This window comes from Dermacentor silvarum, chromosome 8, assembly GCF_013339745.2.
Source record: "Dermacentor silvarum isolate Dsil-2018 chromosome 8, BIME_Dsil_1.4, whole genome shotgun sequence".
Classification (NCBI taxonomy): domain Eukaryota; kingdom Metazoa; phylum Arthropoda; class Arachnida; order Ixodida; family Ixodidae; genus Dermacentor; species Dermacentor silvarum.
In genome coordinates this window covers 39,601,763-39,629,070 of record NC_051161.1, presented here as the reverse complement: position 1 = coordinate 39,629,070, position 27,308 = coordinate 39,601,763, and the positions used below count along the sequence as shown (strand labels likewise).

The 27,308-nt window shown below is 48.0% G+C and overlaps 1 protein-coding gene and 1 pseudogene across 1 annotated transcript; both read left to right on the top strand.

Annotated features, from left to right (window-relative positions):
* Positions 1-357: 357 nt before the first annotated feature.
* Positions 358-26,206, top strand: LOC119462088 (SEC14-like protein 2). Its single transcript, XM_037723436.2, has 10 exons — positions 358-469; positions 579-641; positions 1,300-1,390; positions 4,992-5,086; positions 6,593-6,671; positions 11,883-11,963; positions 13,675-13,761; positions 16,383-16,492; positions 17,652-17,937; positions 26,001-26,206. Exons 1-10 carry the CDS (start codon positions 458-460, stop codon positions 26,090-26,092), a joined length of 996 nt encoding a protein of 331 aa, XP_037579364.2. The 5' UTR covers positions 358-457; the 3' UTR covers positions 26,093-26,206.
* On the top strand, positions 23,434-23,613 carry LOC119462959 (U2 spliceosomal RNA; annotated as a pseudogene).
* Positions 26,207-27,308: the final 1,102 nt, after the last annotated feature.

Here is a 27,308-nt window from a genome sequence, read left to right as displayed (position 1 = left end):
GAGAGAGATAGAGCCGAGGGGTGAGGCAGGAAGAAGACGGCCGGCAAGCAGAAAAAAAAAGACAGAAAGAAGCGATACCGCTTTCGCTTTGTATCGAGGCTATGGAGTTTTTTGGTCTACGCGCTCGGTCTACGCAGGCAGCGATTCGCTGGAAACTAGCGTATAACAGCTCCGCTGCAAAAGGCCCGTACTGGCAGCGATGACAGCCCACTGTTTTCTACGCCTGCCGAAATAAGAAAACTTCCGAGACGGTGGCAGTGAATACGAAACGTGCCCGTCAGGTATTATAATAATTCACAAAGTTTTAGAAGATTTCATACCGCGTTCTAATAGCAAATTTCCCACTCAAATTTGGGCGATTCATTCACCCGTGCTGAAAATATAGTTATTCATCTATGCCGCATGATCCGCCACCCGAAATGCAGCTCGGGACTTCGATGTGGGCCGGGCGGAGAGCATGTACCGTCATGTGAGTTCCAGTTCTACGCAAGTACTACTTGGTTCTTGATTAATGTCTAGCCGTTGCAGAAAGTTGAGATGACACTTTCTTCGTTTCTTTCTTCTTGACGGGCATGCAGGATATCGAATGGCGAAAGCAAAACGGCGTAGACGACATGCTGAAAAACTACAAGATTCCGCAGGTATACACTCTTCAACATCCCGTTTATATATACAGTATACTGTAGATCAGACGTTTGCAGTAAAGAAAAAAAAAGCATGCATTCATTCGAGTGGCTATTGCGCTTGCGATTTGGGCATCACTGATAACATTGCAAAGGCTTAAAAAATAGGTAGGTGTGGTCATTTTTGGGGAACAACCTGGGGAAGTATAGAAAGCACTCAATGTGTGACTCATTGCACGTAACGTTGCACTCTTAAAGAAACCACAACACCGAAGAAATCTACACCATTAAAAATTTGATGTAGTCATCATTGCTATCGTGGATTATCTCTGGCCTGAATTTCGAGATTCTCATGCCCTTAAGGTATCGTGATTATTCGACATATTCATTGTTACCTGACTGCCATTCGAGAAGAAACCGACTAATACGGGTGCCTTAATATTGCTCTTGTAGAGGAAGGGGTTAACTGCAGGGCTATCTAAATTTAAAGTGGTTGCGGCATCCACGCTAGTTAGGAATGCAAGCGTTGTCGACAATGTTAGAAAGTGGAATCCAGTATTGTTCTTTTTTTCGCTTATTGTCGACCATGTCACCTTGTCCTGTTTGGGATGCTCTAGTCTCTAAGGAATCTACAACATAAACAAAGCGTCTGATAATATACCCTCCTCATGTGCAGATCGTGAAGGAAAACTTTCCCGGTGCAATCCTGCATCCGTGTAAAGATGGCTGCCCTATGTGGATAGTTCCAGCCGGCATCAACGTAAAAGGTGAGCTTTGTTATTTCAGGATGTATCGAAAATGTCACGTCATGAGCGCTTCGTGGCGCAGGGATGCAATTACCGTATTTTCCGGACTATAATCAAATGACTTTGACACTTATAAATGTTAAAATTGCGCGTGGTGCGGGAGGTTGTGATGCGGGATTAAATTATTTAGGATCATAGGTACACTCCACAAAAGGAATGAGGGCCGGTGGCTCCTGCGATATTTGACCGTGCTAAATTACGCAGCAAAATTGACTGCATACGGGAAAAAGCGACAGAACGAAGGCAATTGTACACGTATTGTAAACAATTAAAAAAACAAAAAAGAAGCTGGGCAGCTTCACATAAAGGCAAAGCATTGAAAGCGATATCAAGGTTTAACGTTACGCTGAATCTCCTCAGATGGCGTAATAGCAATACGTGGGGAGACATGTCGGCGAGACGCATCACGCACGGCAGCTTGTGCTATCTTGCGTGCAGTTTATGCTGCGAGCTGCGCATCGTAAACAGCACCCTCGCAGCTACCAGGCGTCTCACAACGCTGGCACTATAGTAGTGCTGCCAGGTGTGTAACGAAGCTGGCGCAAGCCGCTGGTGTCGCAGTTAATGCCAGCCGGGTCGTGAACGCTATGTCAACAAACTAGAAGCTTTATAGGTGGCATAATTCACTTGACGGTGCCTCGGACTGTCTAATATTTCCTTTATTTAGACTGATGTAACGACTGTGGGGATTTGGGAATTTACACTGCCCTCAGGGAAATTGAATTCCGAATCTTCAAGGTAGAAATAAAAACTTGTTTTAGGGTAATTGGGAAAGTAATGATTCGTGAACGCAGATCCTGCAAGTTCAAACACAGTGTGCTATGCATAGTCTGCGAAAATTTGTTCAATTTCGCAAATGATTGCGAAAGCAACTGTAGAACACTCCTTGAGAACGCGTGTTTTATAGTCAGTCGGAAACACGTACAGAAGTCATGTGCCGTCACTCCCTAGATTCGCCCGAGAGGTATACGCTGGTCTAGTTTGTTTTATTGCGGTAGCAATTATATGGACACTTCAACCAGATTTCTGCCGTCGGCGTCGCCGTCGCCGTCGCCGTGAGGTTCCGTATAAAGTCCAAGGGCGATAAAATAGTCGCCGCGCCGTATGCGCGAGTGAAAGCGCGCGAAGGACACGCGCTATCACGGAGAGCGAACGCACGGCGGAAAGCAAGCGCCACCGTCGCGCGAAAGGCCGTGGGGGTATGGGAGGGAGGGAGGCGGGGCGACGCTGTGCTGCTTCACCAAATGCTTATCTTGCAACCGGGCGCAAGCGGAACTGGCCACTCAATCTCCCACGCGAAAGCAAGAAAGCGGGAAGGCAGCACGGGAGGGAGGGGGGGGCAGCTTCTCTGCACAACTCCTCTGTACTTTGCCCGGCGGTGACGGTCGCCCGCACCGTCTCTTATCTCCACACGGCTGTGACCTTTGTATGCGCTGTGCATTCGCCGTTCAGTTTCCGTTGAAGCGATAGACCGCGCGAACCTCCGCCCGCTGCGGTGGCTGCGCTTGCTGCCAGCGTTTTGACAGTCGTTGTCCGTGGTCATTCAGTGTGATCTATTCATGTTTGCTTGTGCGCGCTCAAACCACGCTTGTTAATTCAGTTAGTAAGCGAATGTGTCCAAGTTTATGCAGCCGATAAAACTACTATCCCTACTCCAAATAACTCTCTACTAATTTGCTATCGCAATTGATGCTTCGCCTTTCGGGCGAAACTGCGACATTTTTTACTGAAATATATTTATGCATTCACACATCCATTCGTATTAGTCACTGGAATCGCAGGTTGATTTGCCCAAATTTTATATAAAAGATCAGTTCTCAGTGGCCCGCGAGGATCCGAACTCTAGACAAGACTTACAAATTGGCAGGCGAATATTCTACCTCTCAGCCAGCCACTCCACTGATGTTGCAGCCGAGACTGCTGCTCTTTCACAATACTGAGCCTGGCCTACTTGAGCGCTCGTTAGAATGATTGGCCACGTTCTGCAGTTTGTCAATAAACCAGCACCGATATCAAAGAAATCAAACGAAGCCAGTTCCAACGCGCGAAAGGCAGGATAGAAAAGAGGAGCAAGAAACAGTCGTGTCGTTGCGGAGCGCCACCTGCACAAACACAGGCGAGCGAGGGGGAAATTCTGGGCATTGTCAAATTCCGCTATTTCGTCAAGTTTGCCATCTCATCAGTTGTGATTGGCTCATTAGGCTGTTATATGGCTTCTGTAATTGGCTAAAGAAGGGCGCCTTTGCGTAATTTGACAATATGCCGGAATTTCACAATGTCCTGGATAGCATCCTAGGTATATTGAGGCAATAATGACTACCGTTTTCTTCTTCCTCTCTGAAGGAAATTGCTCGCGGGCACCTGCGAATGTTTACTCCAACCGATGGCGCATGAAACAGTGCAAGACATAGTGCGCATAATATTGCGCCAGCTATCGCGTCACTACTTCGCATTATGTGCGAAGCCGCAACATTTTTTTAACCTGGCCAAAAGCGTAGTTGACAGGAGAATAGCAATAGAAACAGCAAAGGTGCGCTATCCTGCTTGTGGCATGTGTCATCTTGGTATTGTGACTCGGGGTCAGGGACGAGAGACGGAGTCTTGAAGCAGACGAAGGGGAGACGAAAGCTTTATACAATATGTACAATTATATACAGGTATAGCAGGTAATAACTGGTAATAGCTGCCATTAGCTGGTGATAGCTGGTAAAAGCAGTAAGAGCGCACCAGACCGACGGGGCGGCCGGTAGCGACTCTCTCTCCACAAAAGGCCGGTCCTGCCGTAAATCTCCTTGGCGGCGACTCCTCGTCGACAGGACCCAGACGGGGCGGTTGCTGACGTCAACCGCGTCGTATTGTGTCGACGCGCCCCCTTGGCGACTCGTCGACAGGACTCAGAGGGACGGGTGGCGATGATGGCCGGGGCTGCTTGCAATTACTCGGAGTTCCTGTCGCCTCGATGATAGTTGGGCACGTACTATTGCTTGCTTGCAATTACCCGCGATGAATCCATTCGACGAGGATAAACCGGAGTTCCTGTCGCCTCAACGATAGGCACGTAGGCACGGCACAACACTTGGCCTCTTGTCTGTCCGTCGGCGCTTTCGCCATGTCCCGACATGCACAAATCACAAGTCACTCACAAGTCACGACATTCAGTTTACATTCCTTACATGTGGCACACGGTGAACCCGCATTAAAAATACGCGTATAATAGGTACATTAACCGCCGTGGTTGCTTAGTGGCTATGGTGTCGGGTTGCTAAATACGAGGTCGCGGGATCAAATCCCGGCTACGGCGGCCGCTTTTGGTGGAGGCGAAATGCGAGAACACCCGCGTACTTAGATTTAGGTACACGTTAAAGAACCCCAGGTGGTCGAAATTATTCAGGAGTCCCTCACTACCGCGTGCCTCATAATCAGATCCTGGTTTTGGCACATAAAACCCGATAGTTCAATTCCATACCATTTCAGGTACATTGGACCTTTAGCATAGTTCCTGTTTCTCTGCCACCAATGGCTCGAAGTTTTTGCTTCATGAGTGCGTCTTCTTGTGCCGCAGCATTCCTTGCAGCGTTGACACCCGAGGTCGTACAACGCCACAGCATCTACCAGCTGGAGTACCTGGAGTCTCTCAAGAGATCGGCATCAAAAGAGGTGAGTGGTTCAGTCGATGTACCGAGTGTCAAGTCAGACAGAGAGAGAGGGGGGGAAGAAAAACAAGGAAGGCAGGGAGGTTAAGTCGATGGACATCTGGTCGGATACAATGCATGGAGAAAATGGAATGATGATTGACAGAAAGAAAGAAAATTGAGAGGCATAAGGAGAGAGTTCGCAGTAGTTGACACAGAGTGCCGACAAGCATCTTTTGCGGTCTGTTCATTATGCGAAATTTCTGGAGCGCTCGTAGCTTTCTGGTTTGATGATGAGCGGCGCCCTGCACCTGGGATCATTGCCCTGCAAAGGGTTGACTGAGTTGAGCGTTACGAAGCCATTGACATTAGACGCCCAAGGCGGTTGAAAGGGCAGATGAGGTGCTCATGGGTCTCTTCACAGCTGTAGTAGTTGCAATAGGGCGGGGGAAGTCAGCCAATCCCAAGAGAAAGAAGGTCGACTTTGCGAAGAATACACCCTGCCTAAGGCGACACAGTAATGTAATGTCGCACCGGGAGGGTACTAATGTTATACGCAGCTGTTGGGACTAATAAAGCATGAACAAACGACGGTTAGAATTTGCCGCTGTCTTCCAAAGGGTCAGCGTAATGTGAAGAACATCTTCAAGTACAGTAATGCCACAGCAACAGCATCGTAACTACTCTTATGCTTGGAATTTTTCTAGAGATGATTGTTCACTTTGAATCATCTGTAGATGTTTGCTCCACGCAGATGAGCGCTATGGCATATGCTAAAGACAGACATAACAGAGAAAGGTGATTTTATACAGCAGAACCAGGCATACGCTATTATTAAGGAACTGAGTGATAGGCTCACCGATTGCTACCTATTTCGCATTTGTTTCTTGAATCAAGGGACGTTTGGCTACTGGTGCGATGTATTCGCGCTATGTATTGGTACAGTAACAGGAGGGGGTAGGAAAAATAAGGCCAAAGAATACTGTGCATAAATTTTTACTGTATAATTGAAGTTCAAGGTCAATCAGCCGATAGGGGGCTGTTTCAACCTCGAACATTCATGCAAAACCGCTTCTCAGAATCTCAACCCCCTCTAATCGGCTTCTGTTACAAGCGGGGCCAGTTGCACTATTTGGCTGCTTTTCCCCTTCAAGGCACCACAAATTAGATCACAAGTCCAAACGAGATTTTATTTTTGTCACAGATGACCTACCGCGAAAGGCTCATTTCACAGAGCAATGCGTAAAACCATCTAAATTTACCGACCTGGTTGATTACAAGATGAAGGTCATCGTGCCAAGGAACACTAAAGGAACGAGTCAAGTTTGTCACCCTGGTAGAAAACGTTGACCCACGTATATACGCTCCAATGCGCATTGAATCCTGTGTTTTCACTTCACTCTTGATGCTTATAATCGCCCATTGTGTCAGCGTACAAAGTTTAGGTCAGTGCGTAAAATGCTGAGCAATAGAACAAGAAAAAAAAAAGGTGGCGTGTCTCGTAATATTCAGCTTGTTCTTTTATCCTTAGGCAGGCCAGGAGCTGGAGACACAGTACCTGGTGATCGACTTCGACAATTTTAGCATACGCAACATCTACAGCTGGCAGGGTAAGTCATTCCGCACATGGTTTTGTGCGAAGTTTGCGTGTGGGTATGTTCATTTTCATTACAATCGATAGTCGTCTCTTATACTAGGCAGTGGGTGCCTGTCCCTACGTGTAAATCATGGTCTCTTGTTATTGCCAAGGAAGAAAAGACAACTTTTTGCAAATTTGAAGCTATTGATTTATTGTCTAATTACCTTTAACTTAACCTTTGAACTTTAAAGGCATACAGTCGTTATACAACAAGCATGAGAGAGCTAGAATAATACAAAGAGAGAGAGAGAGAGAGCAAGGAGAGGAAAGGCAGGGAGGTCAACCAGATGAGCATCCGGTTTGCTACCCTACACTAGGGGTAAGAGAAAGGGGGAATAGAAAGACGAAAAAGCCGGCAGATCCCGCTCCCTGTGGGAATCGATGTTATGCGAAGCAGTGTGCGGGGAGCCTACAAAGTTAATGAAACGACCATGAGAGCACCAAGACGTAGGCGGCTCTTTCATGACCTACATGACACACGTGTCATGACATTTATGTCATGAGTCCTCAGGAGTCCCTTTAGTTACACCTAAGAGACCTTAAGGCGAAAGCCATAGTTATGCTCATAACTATGACTATGACTTCTACCACAATCCTTCAGCGTTTCCTTCACTTAGTGCCCACGTCCAAACCCATTTCAGGGGTTTTTGAGTACTAATCTTGTTTTCGCTGAATCATTGTCATTTTGCTGAGTCATGCTTATTACTATGACTTCTACCAGCATCCTTTAGTGTTTCCTTCACTTAGTACCCACGTCCGAACCCATTTCAGGGGTTTTAGAGTGTTAATATTTTTCGCTGGGTCATTGTGATGACCTACATGACACAGATGTCATGACATTTATGTCATGACCTATCACATATGTTCGTCATGTACTCTTGTCATAGTATGCCAATTTTGGTATCCCGGCCACGGCGGCTGCATTTCGATGGAGGCGAAATGCAAAAACGCCCGTGTGCTTGCGTTGTAGTGCACGTTAAAGAACCCCAGGTGGTCAAAATTAATCCGGAGCCCTCCACTACGGCGTGCCTGATAATCAGAACTGGTTTTGGCACGTAAAACCCCAGAAAGAAAAGAACAATTTTGGTATATACCAACTTAACGAAACGGCCATGAGAGCACAAAGACGTAAGCAGCTAAATAGATAGATACTGTCAAAGCAGCAAATGTTCGCCAAGAAATGCTTCGCATTTCAAAGAGGGAGAGAGTGAGTACTGAGTACACGTGGGACAATGTACAGGGACACTATAAGCGGTCTCTTAAACCGGTGCAATTCAAGTAGTGTACTAGTGCCCGAATCGCTTTTTGTGCCAGTGATGGACGTAGCCACGGTCCGAGCATCTCCGACTCAGAGAATGGTCTCGAGTCCAGTCGGTTTAAAGTTCTCATGAGAGAGAGAGGCGTTGTACGTCGTAGCGAGGACAAGTACACAATATGTGCTCGATGGTTTCCTCGCACCTAGAGGAGTCGCACATCGGGTTTTTGGCCATTCCCATACGGTATGAGTAAGCGTTCGTGACCGCCACTCCCAGCCACAAGCGGCACAGCAAGGTTGTTTCGCCGCGGGAAAGGCTAGATGGCAGTTGTAGCCGTAGCAAGGGGTCCAACTTATACAATCGGCAATTTAAGGCACTTAACTCCAGAAAGCTTGTGACTTTTTGCGTGCAAGCAGACGAAGTTGCCTGGCAGTGTCCGTCCTCGCCAAAGGTGTTGGACGCGTCTGGGTGTGTTCGTGGGCAGACCGGGCAGCCCTGTCAGCAAAGTCGCTTCCGACGATGCCACAGTGAGCAGGAATCCACTGAAAGATTATGTTGTGCCCTGTTTCCAGAGCATGGTGGTGTACTTCCCTGATGTCGGATATCATCTGCTTGTGAGCTCTGTGATGTAAGGCAGACTTGATATACTGTGAAGAGCTGCCTTAGAGTCACAAAATATGACCCATTTCTGTGCCGGCTCTTCGGTGACGTAGGTCACAGCTGCATGGAGGGCTGCATGTTCTGCCGACGTAGATCTAGTCATATGCGACAATTTGAATTTAACTGTAGCCTGCTTGGCTGGAACGACGAAGGCGGCAGTTGAGCTGGTATGTGAGGTCGAACCGTCGGTATATGTATGCATGCAGTCACGATATGTCTGGTGAAGTAATAGGAGCGTCAGTTGCTTCAGAGCCGGCGACGGATGATTGGCCTTCTTGGTGATTCCGGGAATAGTAAAATTCACTTGAGGCTGTCGCAGGCACCACAGGGGAGATGAAGGCTTCGCCGCCGGTGTATAAGATGACGGTATACACTCTTGATAGGCGCTAATCACTTTTTAAAAGGCTGCTTGAGGTCTCTCGGCTAGTAGGGAAGCTAGGTGATGGTCGGGGATCCTTGACGGATGACGCATGTGCGCTCTGAGGGAGTCGACAGCTACGTGTGTCTGGATTGTGTGGTCTCTCGCAATGGCTATTGTTGCTGTTGATGAGGTGCACAAAGGCAGCCCTAAACACGTGCGTAGGACTTGACCTTATATGCTCTCCAGAGCGCGAATGTTCGTCTTGCATGTATTTGACAAAACGGGCAGACTGTAACGGAGGAGTCCTAGGAGCAGTACCCTGTACAGCTGCAGCATAGAATGGACTGGTGTTCCCCAGTTTTTCCCGCAGAGAAATTTGAAGACCTGAGCAATAGCCAATAACTTCTTCAGATAGACGCTGTGAGGGGTCCACGAGAGGTTGCGGTCGATGACGACACCCAGAAAGCGATGCGTCTTAACATAGGACGCAGCTTGACCGTTGATCGAAACGGGATACAATGACAATTGTTTGCGCGTAAAGCCAACCAATGCGCACTTTTCAGTAGACACACTGGGGCTTTGTTCTCGTAGATAAGACGCCGTCATGGTTGCCGCCCGCTGAAGCCTGGCCCGCACCTGAGGGCGAGTCACCTTAGAGGCCCAGATGCAAATGTCGTCGGCGTATATGCAGACATGAACTGTCCGTGGCAAATACTCCCCAAGTCCTACCAAGACGAGGTTGAACAACATAGGGCTCAACACTCAACCCTTCGGCACACCACAGCAGATGTAATGTTCCTAAGTTGCGCCGGTATGTAAGAAAAAGCACCTCTCAGTCAATAGTCCAGAATCCATTGATACATCTGGCCACCAACTCCCGCAGCCTCAAGTGAGTTCAGTATGGCATCATGAGCGACGTTGTCGTATGTTCCTTTGACATCGAGAAAAACTGCAACTGGTATGCGCTTGATGATTTTCTGTTCTTGGACCCAAGTAACGAGGTCAATAACATTGTCGATGGATGAGCGACCTCGACGAAAGCCAGCCATGGCGCCCGGATAGATGTTGAATCGCTCGAGGTACCATTCCGAGCGAGCAAGAATAATTCTTTCCATCACTTTGCCGACGCAGCTCGAAAGCGCAGTCGCAGGATATGATGATAAATCAAGCGGAGACTTTCCAGGTTTCAGAATGGGGATCAAGCGGCTCTATTTCCATTGTTTAGGAACAACGCCGTTTCGCCAAGACTCAATGCAGTAGTTGAGCAGCCCACTACGTGCGTCATGTTCAAGGGGGCAAAGGGCAGCGTACGTGATGCCATCTCGTCCTGGTGACAAAGAACGCCTGCAGGTCACCAACGCAGTGTCGAGCTCTTCAAGTGAAAATAGCACGTTCAATTTCTGGTACACGTGCCTCAGAGACGTTATTCAGTGCCGCGTCAGTAGGAATGATCACGCACCCAGCAACCCGTACACAGAACTGTTCAGCCACTTCAAACTGCGAGCGGCGTTGGTAGAGGGCCAAAGCTGCAAAGGGCTTTCTTTGATGCGGATATGAGCGAAGACCCCTAACCGGTTCTCCGTATGTGCGAGAGCGATCTCCGGGCATCAAGTGTCTGACAGGAAGATTTCCATCGCTGGTCTTCCAATACAAAGCTAATAAAAGTAAAGTTGAAGCTAAAAATTAGGGCAAAGGTGGCGTGCAAATGTTTATTCAATATCTTTCTGATGCAGTATTCGTCCGGTAGTACCAGAGAGCGCTGGTAGCATCACAAAGATAACGAAAAGAAGCTTTAAGGCTGCACTAGGAGAATTATCGAGTCAAATACTGTTATTCAGGCTTCATAATTGACATCTGAGTTAAATTATGTTCACGGTAAACCTTAGTTGCGCTTATTCGATTTCGGAACAGCGTAATACGGGGCAGTGGCGGAAGAGGACGCTCACAACGGTGACTTCAAAATCTTCTTCATAAACTGCAGACATATACTATAAACAGACCGCAAACGAGTACTGTTGGAAATCAGCGCTGTGTGCGTTCTCATGCGTCGCTGTCCTGAATAAAATAAAATTAAAGATGATCGATCAACAAGCCCAAATTCTGACGGTATTTAGTTGCCGTTTTACACAACTTTTGAAGGGATGCCGTCATTCTGAAACTACCAGTGAAATACGCCATAAGCGTGTTGGATACTAGCGGTACAGGTTAGTTTGCACTTACTGAATTGTCTGATCATTTACTGCGCACTTCCGCATATTAAACCCTGTTTTTACATGTCCCTACTCCTGTCTAGAGCACTCGAGGGATCGGCTGAGAAAGAAGGAAACAGTAATAACACAGCAACCGCCAGTTTTAAGGTACCGGGCCGAATACCATGTGGCCTGTCCGTCCATTGTTCGCGAGCATTCTCTCTCAAACCGGCCTGCAACACACAGATACTGATTTACTTGATTTACTGATTAAGTGCATCAGACAGAAGTGTGGACTACTCTACGTGCTGTTATACAACACGCCCTTTCGCGCGGCACTAATTGAGCGAATTCATGGCTTTAAGGGGCCCATCTACTGCCCTCATCTGCTTATTCGTTTGAGAAATTGCCAGTCTTCTATACAGATCAGAGTCTGAATAATGTAGCGATTCTATTCCAATGCTATTCCTATTCCTTTTCTATTACTTTCCGTCAGTGCTCCGAGTGACTCTCCTCTCGCGTTATCACCGGGATCGGCCGTTCGGGAGTGGTGGTTGATAAGAAAGGAACAGAATCGAGCCAAAGGAATACTTACATCACACCGGCTTAGCTTTTACTAGTCTGTCGGCTTTGCAGCAGGATAACAATATAGGAATGGTGAAATGGTGAGCAGAAGTCGCGGGTCATGTGCTTATGGTGTCTTTCTGGCAGTGCAGTGGTCAAGGCAATCACGGACATGTTGCAAATGATGGAGGACCACTTCCCCGAGTGCCTTGAAAAATGCATTGCGATTAACGGTGAGTTATTATTTTTTTTTTGCAGTGGTTGGGAAGTAAGTCTCCTGTTCGTTTACAGCCACATGGGCAGTCATACACTAATGGGTGTACGTAGAACAGATAATGACTCGTTTGCGAAAATGCACGATGCGCGCATCTGTAGCTCCGGGCGTGAGATACTGCTGTGAAATTAGCCTCAGTTCGACAGGAAAACACATTTTACGGAGTTTTTGGGGTTATTGTCTTTAATGTCCCAAAGTGCTTGTGTGAAATGGGATGGGGGCTGGGCCGGGGATGAACGTACGCTATGGTGGTGGTGACCAAATGAACCTCTAATAAAACGTTGAAGCCCTTTGAACCTTTAACAAAATGTTGGCGCGGCTTGCAGAAAAATAGACCAAGACAATGAAAACACAATTCAGTGGAAAGAATATATCTTGAAAATATACATTGTACATCAAGTTTTGGTGCATGTTTCTGTGGAAGGCCACGTCGTCTACATTCTAGTGTAGAGGACGGGATGTTTTCGTGAGCTAGGTGGTTGACCATTGCTGTCGTAGACGCGGCAGTCTGCTACGTACACGGACTATCGCAGAAAGTGACAAACATAAGCACTGTGTTTGCCACTTTCTGTGATCGTTTTTATATCTATAGAAAGACGTTCCGTCTTGAATAGTAGGGGTATCGAAGTTTAAAGACACAGGAAAGATGCGAATAAACACAGTTGGGCGAGTGAAGCGGCAAACACCGCGAATTTTAGTTGGCGCAGTGTTCCCATACACGTAAATTCAGGGCGGCAGAATCATACAAATATTTTTTATAGAGTGAGTGCCATAGTGGAAAAATAAGTGAAAGAAAGTTTGAAACACTGCATATCCCCATTATTTCGCTGATCAAATATTTTGTGACGGCAGCATCTAACGCATTCTTGCAGATAATTGTTTCCGAGGTTGTTTTCGACCTGAGCTGTTCAGTTGATTGCACAGTACATCTGCCGTCGCCTTAATTTTATCGAAATTTAAAATCCAGTAATTCGTTGCTATTTAGGGCTTCCGTAATAAAAGAAAGTCATGCAGTGTACGCAGCGCGATAGACAACGTGGTAGAGAAAAGCCAACTGGACGGCTGACATCATTCTACGTTTGTCGTCCATTGCAACCGCTATTTCGCAAACAGTCGCTGACTTAAGTGATCAGACGGTTGATATGATTTCAATTATAGATTCGTTCTCTCGCGAACAAACATAATTTTAAGCTCCGCATTCTGTTCTACAACCCAATACATAGCACGAAATGGTTTTTCACCCGCTGGGACTGAATATTTAACATGGGGAAGGCGGAATACATGTTTTTTTATATCAATGGCTTGTTAACAACGGTTCCTACTACGCTTAGTGTTCAAGGCACTCTATGGTATACAGTTCTCAGTAACGTAGAAACATTTAATCAACCTATTGGGCAGTGTTGTACTGCGCATGCTGATGTTCACGTTATCGGGCGGTGAGTACCGCCTTTCACGGTACTTCACAGCAACACCTGCAGTTGATGCAGCTGTGAAGTTGAGTATATCTGGATATGAGCTGCTTATTTTAAGTAAATTAAGCCTTCCTGACGAGAATGCGAGAGTAGAAATGTAAACCAAGAATACACCCTGTTAGTAACCGTACACTGTTACTATTGTGTCCATTAGCCCGCAATGCTTGCTTATTGAACTACATTGACCGATCGGCGCAGCGCCTAGCTTTTTCCCCATCCTGTGGAAACTGATTCGGCCATTCCTGACCCAGAGGACGGCGGACAAAGTGGAAGTCTTCGGTAAAGGTGAGGATTCACCACGGAGTAATTCACCTACCTGCTGGCAATTTTTTGTGAATTACTGCTTTGGCTCGTCGGGTGTAACTGGAAAATCTCTCGGTAGGCTTTATTATGTCCGCACATTGGTGGTTTGTAGTTGGATGATGTTGTAGCTCGGTCGCTTTTACACAAGACCCTCGGGTCACTCGTGTGGGCCCTGCAATGACCACAGAGGTCACTCTTGAACATAAATCTCCTCATCTAAGGCGCTCCGACCACTTGAGGTTCAGCTGGGCGGCTCTTCCTCTGTTATGTATGCAGATCCCTGGGTGCTGTTAGAATCTGGTGGAAGCCTGCTACATACTGTTTTTTCGAGAACTGTGGGCATTAACGCTTATGAGCGCAAATATTTTGACGAAGGTTAGATCCAACTGTTAGTCGATACAGAGGAGAAAAATTCGACAAATAAGGCAGATGTGTAAACATAGAACGATCTTGTGGACTTAGCAAGCAACCTTCATTTTTAATATTCTCAGTCATATTCGTCCCTGTGTGCATGTAAGTATGGTCTATTCTTAAACAGAACACTTGAACAGTATTCAAGCCAACATAACATGCATGAAGGTACCACAAACTTCATAAGATACAAGCGATTGATGTGGTGCATTATTAATATTATTATTGTTATTCTTATTATTGTTTGTATTGAAAACACATATATACGTGACCGGAAAGGGAAAGTGAGGATCAGGCTGGCAACTGCCACAGAAAGGGGCACAACGCCCACCTACTCTACGGAAAGGAGGAGACAAAAAAAAATAGAAATGGAAGATAGGAAGGAGGGTAGGAAAGATGAAAGAAAGAGCAAAATGACAAATCTCAGAAACAAAGCAGAACGCACACAGCACAGGTCACACACCGTGGGGCCGGTCACTGCTAGGTCGCGCTACTAAGGAATCTTAAAATAGAAGAAATAGCGTCTGAGGTATTGTCATTTGAAAATAGAAACAGGCTACAAACGTGAACTTACGTTCGTTACTTCTAGAAAAGTAACGAGAGCGCGATGAACCTGATCGCGTCGAGACTCAATCAAAACCACTGGGGTACAAACATTCGTCGAATGTCGTACACCGCAGGCCAAAGAGACGATAGTCCCTGACTAGCGACGTGCACTAGCAGCGCAATGAAAGCGGGACACTCCAAAAATCAGGTGCTGATGTGTCTCGCAGCAACCGCAAGACGTACACGATGGACTGGCCGTACGTCCTTGTCGGTATAAGCGTTCGCACACGTTCACACAGCCAACTCTTAGCTTGAACAGTAATGCTCTAGCGCGACGAGGCAAGCCTCGACTGCGGCCACAGGGAGGTAACGGTTCATTTGCGACGCGTTGGTCTGGATGCTGCTTGAGTAGGTGGTGACGAATCAGCAGACGAGCGTCATAAAGTTTGCAGAAAATTTCAGGGCAGACACAGTCATTGTGGGTGCAAGTTAATTGAAGCCAGCCGATCAGCCTCTTCATTTCCGGCGATCCCTACGCGTGCAGGTATCCACTGGGCAACAGAGAGACCCCACGTGACGCAATTTTGTTGGCAGAGTCAGTAATGCTGCGCACAACTGGACAATCAATCTGACTGCGTAGTGATCTGCGAAGGTGCATCAGGTAGATGCAGCGCTTCAGAAGAGATTATTTCCGAGACCTTCGTTTCAAAATTGAGACCGAAATGGGCCCTACAATAATTTGATGTTCGCTTAAGCGGTGGACAATACGGTATATCCTATAGCGTAGGAAACAGATTTCATGGTTCACACTTTCCAAGTTGACCACCTCTTGACTTTCTTTCGTTCTGTTCCGTGACATGAGGTGGCGATAACGTCAATAAATGCAGAAAGTACGATAAAACAGAAGACGTATACTCTGTTTCACTAGTTCCATGCAGCACTGTGGAAGGTACAGGTCTCTTCGACCAATCAGGACCGCGAACACATCTTAAATGTGTCCTTCCGCTACCTGTCGTCTGCTAGCGGTGAGCGCTGCATCGCGGAAGCATCTCCGAAGACTGTTCCCCTTACCCATCTCTCTCAACGCGGTGAAACGCTACGTTAGTCGTATTTGGTGACTCATCAAGTCCAAGTGAAAGTATTAGCCTTTATTACTGTTTTATGAGTTACGGACGCAGTGTTCTCGCTGGGCGTGCAGAATCGCAGTGCGCATACCTTGCCACACTTGCGCTCCGGTTGCTCGCGCTCCGGCGGCTCAAGCTCATTGCGACGCGATGAATGCACCTTGCGAGACATGGAGTAGTAGAGCTTTCACTCTAAAACGAAGGCAAAATCACCTAAAAAAATCACAACTCTAACATGCCTGAAAAGCTTTCATGTAAACATGTTCTGACAAGGCCACTTGTCAAGGCCATTAAAACATGCAAGCGGGTTCAGAACACTAGCATTACATCTCGCTTCGCAGGAATCTGCACTCGATGGTTACGTAGCCTTGGCTCTGCTGCACGGAATTACTGAAACAGAGTATAGAAGGATGTTTACACATTCAAAAGCATTGAGAGAAGAAAAGCAGGCGCCCTTGCGACGGGAAATTCGCTCTCACTGTGTTCAATGAAGACGATTACAAGTGTTCATGTCCTCCTCAGCGGACGGCTGGAAAGAGCTTTTGCTGAGCATCATGGACGCAGCATCTCTTCCGGCCCACTGGGGCGGTGACATGGTGGGACCAGGCAACGACCCGAGATGCAGGCACAAGGTCAGCTCAGCAAGGGGTTAGCACGATATGCGCATGCTTTCCCGGTACAAGTGACTCGCTAAATGTTGCTATGCATAGCATGACTAGCACTGCGGATGTAATTTGCGTCGGAGCATGTTGTTGAAGCGGCACTCATTACTGTGCATCTGTTGATGGTGACGTGGAATACATAACACGAAAGAATTTTTCACCTGCCGGGGCTGAGTATTCAACATCGGGAAAACGAAATGTTTGTTTCTATATCTATGGCTTCCCAGCGACCGCTTCCACTACGTCTAATTTTCAAGATACTTTATGGCATACAGCTATCAGTAACGACGCCAGTCCTAACTTTTACTTCTTAAAATATTTAATATGTTAAAAACACAACGCTGCAGTTGTGCAGTCTTGTGTTTTCTTCTTTCTGGGGTTTGACGTGCCAATACCAGTTCTAATTATGAGGCACTCCGTAGTAAAGAGCTCCGGATTAATTTTGACTACCTGGGGTTCTTTAACGTGCACAACAATGCAAGCACACTGGCGTTTTTGCATTTCACCTCCATCGAAATGCGGCCGCCGCGGCCGGGATTCAATCCCGCGACCTCGTGCTCAGTAGCGCCATGCCTTAGCTGACTGAGCCACCGCGGCGGGTAGTTTAATGTTTTCATATTTCATATTATCATTTCAAGTTGTGAAAGGGATTTCTATGAAACAGGCTGTCACAGAGCTGAATGTTTATGATTCTTTGGTTCACTGTTTTGTTCTCCCGCTAGTCAAAGAACAGGCGAACGGATTGGAGATCACAATGCAAAGAGCATGCAGTTGAGACAGGCAAGTCCTAATAGGTCATACACGAGACAGAATTCAGAATGGCCAAACATGTCATGTTTGCCATGATTTACCAGCATGCTTTATGGGTATTTTGTTTCAAGGTTCTATTTAGTTTACTTGCGTTCAACGTACAAACCAACTGCTAATGTATGCGTCTTCAGGTCCACATGAGCTGTAAAAGAATGTTTCCCACATTTGGTCGTAGCGGTGGCCGCACTGGCAGTGTGCGCTACCATTTATTCTGGACCTGACAATCAAAGCTGGTCCAGTGCTGTATTTTGTGCATTGATGCAACTAAATGTCTCCGGTGTTTCAGTCATTTGTTGTGGAATCGCTTTGTGGAATGCAGGTGAATTATGGCGGTCGCTTTGAAGAGGGTGTGGAACGAGGCGAATCACTGTTCGGTGAAGCTGGCATCGAGCAGCGAACCATCAGTCGCCGCGACCGATGGGAGCTGCAGGTTGGCGTAACAAAGCCGGGCGCGCGAATCAGCTGGCGATTCCAGGTGGCCGCCGGAGATCTGGCGTTCGGATTGCGCTTGCTGACAGGAGAACCCCTGGTGCCTTTGCGACGGGTGGAGACATGTACTCACGCACCGCAGGAAGGCAGCTGGTTCTGCGATTCGCCTGGGACATGTATGAACGTGAACGATACTGGCCTTCATTTTTTTTTGTTTATTGTTATGACTAAATATAAGAAGACGTTGGCACTAACGAACGATGCAGGGTAGTTCTTTTTAAGCGAGGAACATAGAAATATATATCACGTAATAAACACCACAAAGACAAAAAAGGAACACTTGTAAAGCCATACAAACAGAACAAATACTCAAAGCCTGACGTGTCATAATGGAGAAAGAAACACAACTTACAATGTCACACACATAATATGTAGAAACCTAACGGCCAAATCTCATGAACGAGAGAAATTGACATATATCACTGCTCCAAATCGAAAATGAAATGCAACACATACAACGCCATTCTCACTGAACCAAAACGTTACGTTCCCTTGTTATCCTAGTATTAGTAGAATTTCAATAGGTACCAAAAGCTCTTCTAGAACAACTGCTTTCTCTGCACGTATAACTAACCCCACTACTGCAGACATGATGCTCTAGGACTGGCACTTTGAGCGGTTCTGATGTGCATCATATTTGCGAGTAAAACCGTCGTAAAAGTATCAGCTCATCTGCTAGCCATACGGGCTAATGGTTTGAAGACGATAGGTTGCAACAAGCTGATGGGGCCATTTATGCGTGAGCAAGGGAAGTGCCAGCGGCGAGCTGCATCATGTGGCAAGTATAAAAAAGCAAACAAACCTGTCTTCACCACTCTTGGCAATTCAGCTGAGGAAACACTCAAAGTGGTGTACAGTAATGGACAGTAATAACGCTATGATTATACTGTAATGGAAAGTAATAGCTCTACTATCCCATTAACTATAGCACAAGCCCTTCGCAGAAGCCATATATTCTATTGAAGATGCCACTAGAATCGAGGCCAACATACACTAGTGTGCTTTGTTGCTGCAACTTCATCTATTTCCGCAACAACGTCTCATCTAATTGGGCTTATCTGTCTGTTACAAACCAATCGGCAGACTCATTACGGTGAGGGACACCTCAATATCGAATGCATTCGGACATCGTCGCAACCTGAGTGTCTCGAGATTATTTTTTAACAGCAGAGCTGTTCTCGGTCGACCATGTGCCGTTGTGCTGCTTGGCGTCACGCTGGTCACGTGACCTGGGAGCGAGAGGGGCGAGAGTGAGACAGGCAGCTGCACCGCGCCGAGAAGGGGCCGCATTCGTTCTTCGAGAATGGCCAAACAGCTTATATACTCCCGAGAAAGAAGCCGCCCGACGTGAGCACCATCGAGAGATTTCTCATGTCGTGAGGAACGCGCTAGGAACGCGGTCGCCCGTGGACGCCGACAAGTTCCATCACCCGCAAGTAGCGCCGGTCGGGCCAGCCAAGCGGCCGCGAAGGCACAGCTTCGCTGTTTTACCACCTGCACGGAGTGGAAAAGGCCGTGATTTTTAACAGTGGCGCTGTTTAAGCCGACCGTCAGTCTGTGAAGCTGCACAAAAAACCTCGCTTAACGATGACGTCACCGAGCATTGCCTCGCAACCACCTCGCGGAGCGGCCTGTGCCATGCCTCCTCTCCGTGCCATGCACATGTTGCCTTGACATGGGACGTTAAGGAGAGGGAAGGAGAGCATGCGCGCGGTGCGCGCTATGCTCAGGAAAGAGAAAGAGAAAATGAGAGAGAGAGAGAGAGAAAGAAATTGTAGCAGCACCAACGAGGCAATGCGCAGAGCTGCTGCCGACGCCGTCCGCGTTTTCCCGTTTCCCCCCGTTCCCGCCGAACGCGCGCGGTGTACGTGACTGCAGCAGGCGCCTCTGGCGGCGGCTCGGCAGGTTTCGACCAGCCACGCCCCGGCAACGACTTTCCAATTGCTAGTAGGTTCCGCCTAACAATTGCTTCCGCCTAACACCTGTTGTCATGGCAATCGTGGAGCTCCTAGGTGCCTAGGGACATAATCGCTTAGGGACTTTTGAGGCACTGGTCTCCGCTGAGCGTGGCTCTCTTATCTCCAGGACTGGGCGCAGCGACCTTGCCGAGCGCAGATCCTACGTGCGAGCGAATCGTTTAGGGCGCATTGAATGCCTGGCGGTGTCTGGCCCACGCCGGCCACGCTTTATTATTGTAGCGTTTGTTGTAGTGGCGGAAATTCTTGCAGTATAGTGGTGGTGTGGCATGACGGCTTTTGATCTCGGTGAACTGTGGTGGTGTAAACAAGCGGATACTGCTCGCGTTTGTACCCCGGTGCGGCGGCGGAAGCCGCAGTGCCGGGCGCCGACGCGAAGCGGCGGTCGTCGGGGTGTTGCGGAGCGCAGCGTAGCAACACCCCAAATAAAAAATACTGCTCCAATCAGGTAGACTGCTCCCTCCCTGATAGTGAGATTATATTTGCATCATCAAAACAGTGATGCGTTTATTTAGGAATATCATCGTTTCTCTCTCGCACCCGCTTGTCCTCGTGCCTGAGAATGCGCATGCAGTGAGAATGCGCATGCGCCATGGATCGGGCGGCCGGTGAAGTTGCGCTCCCACACACAGAGATGGCGCTAGCCTCGCGCGGCGTGCGCGCCGAACTGTAGAGGAGGCAAATTTCTTCCACAGGCTGGCGTGGCTGGCATAGCGTATCCTAGGGACCCTACACGAAAACAGCGCTTGCATGTAGGCTCCCTAGCGTATCCGACTTCGCCTGCCGCAGGCCTGGCGCGCCGAAAACGCTGGACTATATCTTGGCCTTTAATGTTTTACGCGTCAATGCTGTTAGGATGTAATGTTGTACACCCTCCACTCATTCCTCTGGTAACGGCAAAGCCAAGAAACACTAGTCATTCAGACGTAACGAAGTGCATTCCGTTGACCTTTTTGGTCTTAGCCTGGCCTTTCAAGCGGTTTTGCTCTTCTATGCTGCCGTCGACCAAGCCGTTCTATTGATGACGGATACTAAGTGCACTGATCATTATAGATTTTTTAGAACGTTTGTTCACACATGGTAGCTTAGTTCATATGGAAGTAAAACGAAGTAGGGGAAAGCAAGTGTTTCCGACTATCCACGTCCACTTCCAGTTCACTCTACCTACATACGTTCACTTATTTGACCACACTAATCGCTACAGCATAGCGTTCTATATAGCGTTGAGCAAGAATGCAAGAAGACGTTAAAGTTCTTTCTTTCTTTATCTTTCCATTCCTTCCTTCTTTCTATCTCCCTTTTCCCTCACCCATACGCTGCATACCAAATCGAAAACTTGCCTTGTGGTTAACGCCGATGCCTTTCATGTACCCATGACTTCGTCCTCGAAGTAATCTTAGATGGTCGAGATCGACCTATATAGCCTTCCCACTGCGCCGTCTCATATCACCTGTTTTGCAACGTTTGGACGTTAAATGAAAAATATTTTAAGAAATTCAGGGCCATTCCACTCTGTGAAGGTGGATGACCAGCGAAGCTGTGTATGTGGTGATTGACCGTTGCTCCGGTGAAACGTTCCAAGCTTGTGGATCGGGGCCACATGGACGGTTCACATTTATTTCCGCCTCGCAGTCCTGGCGGGCAGCACGCTTACGCTTGGCGTCCGCGGCCTGCTCATCGTCGGTGGTCTCCCTCCGCCGCCGCGCGCCCATCCCCTTTTACAGCGAATCTGTATACATCTCGTTGGTCGGAAAATTTCGTGGCGTAAACACAAAACTGCATACCCCATACCAGCTGTGCGATAGCTTCGCCTAAAGTCCCTAGATATTTTTTCGCTTTGCAGAAAATCTAGGGACTTTAGCTTCGCCAAGCTGGGGGAGAGAGAGCTTAGAGAGAGAGAAAGCAGAATATAAAAATAGCATCGCGCAGCATAGCGGATGCGAGGTGGAGAGGAGGAGTGAAGGCATGTGGTAGTAGGACGCGTAGAGCTGCTGCCGACGCCGATCGCGTTTCCCCGCGTTCGCGCCGAACGCGCCTGGTGTCCGTGACTGTAGCCAATGTCTCTGGCGGCGGCTCGGCAGGTTTCGCCCACACAACTGTACACTAGTTGCTTCCGAAAGACTGAAGCGAGAGCTAGGGAAGCTGAAACCAAGCGTCGGAGAAGAGAACATCCCGAGTTCAGATTAAGGGAAGCCGAGGGTTTGCGTAGGCGAAGGAAGGAAGATCCGGAGGCTTGCGAACGCGGCCGGTTGAATTCATCGCGATACTACGCCGAACATCGCGAAGAAATCCTGAGCGCCAGGAAACTAAGTGTGTGGTTTGCCACTACTTTGCTAGCCTTTCCCCAGCTCCGCTGCACGCTGGTGTTTGTGGTAGCAGAGCCACGCATAATTTTCCAGCGAAGCTGTATACCTCTTGTTGGTCGGAAAATTTCGTGGCGTAAACATAAAACGCCAGGTTAACAATTGTAGGCAAACGGCATATATATATATATATATATATATATATATATATATATATATATATATATATATATATATATATATATATAAGGGCGACCCGTCTAGCAACTCATTCAGTTCATCCTAAGACTGCCATGGGCAGACCACGAAAATTAAAGACACCAGAAGAACAGCGTGAATACAATGTTCGACCATGTGTGGTGTTTGATACAGCTTCGCTGGACATTAAACTTCGCAGAGTGGGCTGGCGGCCAATTTTTTTTATTGCGATAGCAATTATATGGACACTCCAAAGCAGATTTCTGCCGTCGGTGTCGCCGTCGCCGTGAAGTTCCGTATGACGTCAATAGAGATGAAATCGTCGCCGCGCGCCGCCGAACGCTGTATGTGCGAGTGAAAGGGCGTGATGGACGCGCGCTTTCACGGGGAGTGAACGCACGGCGGAGAACAAACGCGCGTTCTGCGCCGTGCTCCCTTAAGGGCTGCAGCAGTAGGCGTCTCTTTCCTCCTTTACAATCACCTATATGTAGAGCAAACGCGCCTTCTTCCAACGCGTGAAAGGCCGTGGGGGGGGGGGGGGGGGGGGGGGTGGAGGGAGTCGACGTTTAGCTGCGGCACTAAGTACCTATTTATATCAAATGCGTGCGGCGTTGGTGACGGTTGCCGGAGCCTCTGAGGAGGAGGAGGTGTTTATTACACATAAGAAACAGAATTAAGCGTCTCTTCCTTATGTATAATAAACACCTCCTCCTCCTCAGAGGCTCCGGCAACCGTCACCAACGCCGCACGCATTTTGTGCGAACGCGGGCAAAACGCTGACGGCGTCGACAACAGATCTGCGTGTTGCCGGTGCTGCTGCATGTCCAAGTTTATACAGCTGATAAAGCTACTATCATTACCCCGTATAGCTCTCTACAAATTTGCTATCGCAATTGATGCTTCGCCTTTCAGGTGAAACTGCGACAACTTTTTTTTCTTCAAGCCGTCGTTCTTGGTAGGCACGCTGTTCTTCTTCAGACCGTACAACACGCGTCCTACTCATTTCATAGTCAGAGCAGAACTGAGGAAAGGAGCCTACGCAGAGCATGACGTCAGGAGAAAGAAGACACTCAGATTGGTAGGCACTAATTTGAATACGCGGGATGGCGTACACGTGCATGGTGCGGTCGTAGACATGACCGACGGGGTCAAAAGTGTAGTATTTGTTCTTATCAGCTTAATATCTGATACGGGTTCTATTTGGGCTCAAGCTATTAAACTTATTTTTGCAAGTTGGCGCAGTGCTTGAAGCCTGCTTCACCTCCGACGCGGGTCGGCCCGGTATTACACTATCTTCGGGATCGGCCCACGGTTTTTGGTCTACGGACATCGATTCGCTGGGAACTAGCCATATACAGCTTCGCTGCAAGTATGAAAGACACGAAATTCTTCATGACGCAATGTAATGAAACGGAATGTGCACAGGCCGACGCCATGTTATCGCTTCGACAAGCGTACCGTAGAAAGTTTACTATCGTTGTCTACCCAGGTCATGTGACAGCGAGCGGTCGTTGACCGCACATGTAGTTCGGTCACGATCGGACGCTGGAAGAAATTGAAACCAGTCTCCACAATCATTATGCTTCAAAGTTTGGCACACATTGCCTAAAGCGAGCTCTTTCTCCCCCCCATACCCCTCCCCCCAGATGCTGAGCCGTGCTCCCTATAAGGGCTGCAGAAATACGCATCTTTTCCCAACCTAAACCTCTACTACTACTACAGCTTCAGAGAAAGAAAAGTGTACACATGAGGCAATGTCAACTTTCACCGCAGTCATTACATTGTTGTGACAGTGAACACGCACGCTGTCGTTGCCTATGTATCAAGGATTGCCAAATGAAAGCTTTACCGCTTTACTGTCGGAGTGACATTGCGGTATACAGTGATCAGCAGTTTTAATGGCGAGGGTCATTTGCGCCCCACGGGGGAGATCTAGGCCCGATCACGTTAAACCCTGCAGGACCAAATAAACGTTGTTCACCACCATTTGCGACTGCAGCACGTCCTCGCGGCGAGCACAGTCACCGGCAGCAAGAATCGATGGTGGCGGAAATGAATACACTGGAAATACCTGCATGGCCAGCTGGTTTCTTTCTTCTACCTGAGCCTAACAGTTTCAGAACAGATGGTGGGCTTTTTGGGTCAGGTGGCAGGCGTCATTGAGTCGTATGCATGAATTCCCACCACCAGCGACGCTACTTTAATAGCGTTCTTTCTCCCCGGTATTGGTAGGCATCACAGCAACCCATTTTACGGGATGGCCGCGCTGCTTTGTCCGGTCTAAATGGTTCAAGTGATGTTACCAGCCGACACGAAACGCGAACTGCATGTATCTGTGCCACAAGATTAGAGTACTTATCGCATGGCACAAAACGCACATCAGGTGAACACACACGTGCCCTTTATTGCTTAGCTTCGGCTCGCTTCGGTTATAAGACGAGAACCACTGATAGATCCAGATAGCCCCCCTCGACCTGTACCAAATCTTTCCATCCGTCTACAACGAAGTTGAATCACGCTGCCCCTGTTTTCTATTTGTTTATGTGAGACCCCACCCCTTGAGGCTAGCCTGGATCTGCCTCTGAGAATAACAAGCATGTTCAGTGTGTCTGGGATGAAAAGTAACTGGTCAGAAGAAAGTGCTCTGCATGTGTATTTGAAGAAACGCGATAAGATACGCCGACAAAAATAACTTCAAATTTAATGACGTTTCGGCTCCCAATACGGGAGCCTTGTTCACAATAAAACCCATGAGGGAAACACAGCGTATTGAAATACGTTTCAGTACATGACGCAACAGCGAGTGTACGCCGTCGGAAGTGTCCCGTTACTCCTGTTCAGCGTGTGCGCGGTCGTCTGTATGTGCAAGGATTCTAGATGCCGGCGTGACGCATGCTTCCTTTCCTTGGATAGAACACGTGTGCTTGCCCAGTCGATATCGTGGCCTGTAGATTCCACATGTTCAGCAAAGGCACTCGAGGCCACGTGCTGTTTCCTGACGTCATACTCATGCTGTTTCACACGTTTCTTGTACTCACCTGTTTCTCCGATATAGTTGTATAATCACAGTCATCGCACGTTATAACGTAGGTTATACACAGGGAAAATTTTTCTTTGGCAACTTGTCTTTTACGTTTACTAGAATGTTTCTTACTTTGCATGTTGGCACATGCGCAATTTTGACGTTGTACCTGCGCATGATACGAGTGTATTTGTTAAAAGTGAGGGAGAACTTTAATAATAACAATACTAAATGCAGAGGGGTTGAGGACTCAGGTACATTCATCTAGCCATCTACTCTGGGCTGACGGAAGAGGAAGAGGGAAAGACAGAGAGACTAGATGGATTCGTGATAAGGCTGGCACATTTACCTGTGGTATTAAGGAAGTCCTACCGTATAAGGGGTTACGTACTGACATCATTGATTGGCTGATTGATGATATTTTATGGCGCAATGTCTAGTTACTAACGTCATGCGGGTCACCAAAGTATCATACGGTCAGCATGCTGAAGGCTTGCGCGTTGCCTAGACCCGCCTATCTCCAGTAGCTGCGAATAGGACTGCAAAGTGGCGCCACGTGACATCATGTGAACACTCCCAACGCAGGGCGAACGCGAAGGTTGCGGGCACATGTGTGGCTACCGCATACTACTACTGACCCTGAAATCCTCGCTTTTATTTCCTTCTTTTTTTGGACGCAGATGTGCTCGAATTCGACAACACCCACAGCTGGTTCACGAGCAAGACTTTGGCTTACGAGGTGAACGTACATATCCCGGAGGAGGCTTATTGATCACAAGTCGGCGCGTCAACGTGGCGCTTACGAACAGAAGAGCGCGGCCCCGATAGCGCCAGAGTTTCTCACTTTTTTTCACGGCCAGTGAATTTTCTAGGCAAGTAGACGAAGAAGCGCAAATAAAGGACATTTCACTCGCCATTCAGGTTGTTTTACAGCGTTGAGTGTTATTGGTTCTTTCCCGGCTTCAAACTTATATACAGCAAAACATGAGCGATCTCACCAGAAACTGGTGAATAGAAAGAGCACGGTATAAGACGATCCACTGCATTATGAACGAGAAAAAAAAATTTGTCGCAGTTTCACCCGAAAGGCGAAGCATCAATTGCGACAGCAAATTTGTAGAGAGCTATACAGAGTAATGATAATAGCTTTGTCAGCTGTATAAACTTGGACATGCAGCAGCACCGGCAACACGCAGAACTGTTGTCGACGCCGTCGGCGTTTTGCCCGCGTTCGCACAAAATGCGTGCGGCGTTGGTGACTGTTGCCGGAGCCTCCGATATAAATAGGCACTTGGTGCCACAGCTAAACGTCGCCTCCCTTCCCCACCCCCCCACGGCCTTTCGCGCGTCGGAAGAAGGCGCGTTTGCTCTACATATATGGTGATTGTAAAGGAGGAAAGAGACGCCTACTTCTGCAGCCCTAAAGGAGCATGGCGCAGAGCGCGCTTCTTCTTTTCCCTTCCTTTCAACATCTTTATCTCCTTTTTCCCCTTCCCCTGACGCTGCGCCGTGCTCCCTATTGGGCAGCAGAAATAAGCGTCACTTTCTTCTTCAAAAGGTAGCAGTTTCACCTGAAAGGCGAAGCATCAATTGCGATAGCAAACTTGTAGAGAGCTATACGGAGTAATGATATTAGCTTTATCAGCTGTATAAACTTGGACATGCAGCAGCATCGGCAACACGCAGAACTGTTGTCGACGCCATCGGCGTTTTGCCCGCGTTCGCTCAAAATGCGTGCGGCGTTGGTGACTGTTGCTGGAGCCTGTGATATAAATAGGCACTTGGTGCCGCAGCTAAACGTCGCCTCCCTTCCCTCCCCCTCCCCCACGGCTTCTCGCGCGTCGGAAGAAGGTGCGTTTGCTCTACATATATGGTGATTGTAAAGGAGAAAAGAGACGCCTACTTCTGCAGCCCTTAAGCGAGCACGGCGCAGAACGCGCGTTTGTTCTCCGCCGTGCGTTCACTCCCCGTGAAAGACGCGCCCCTCG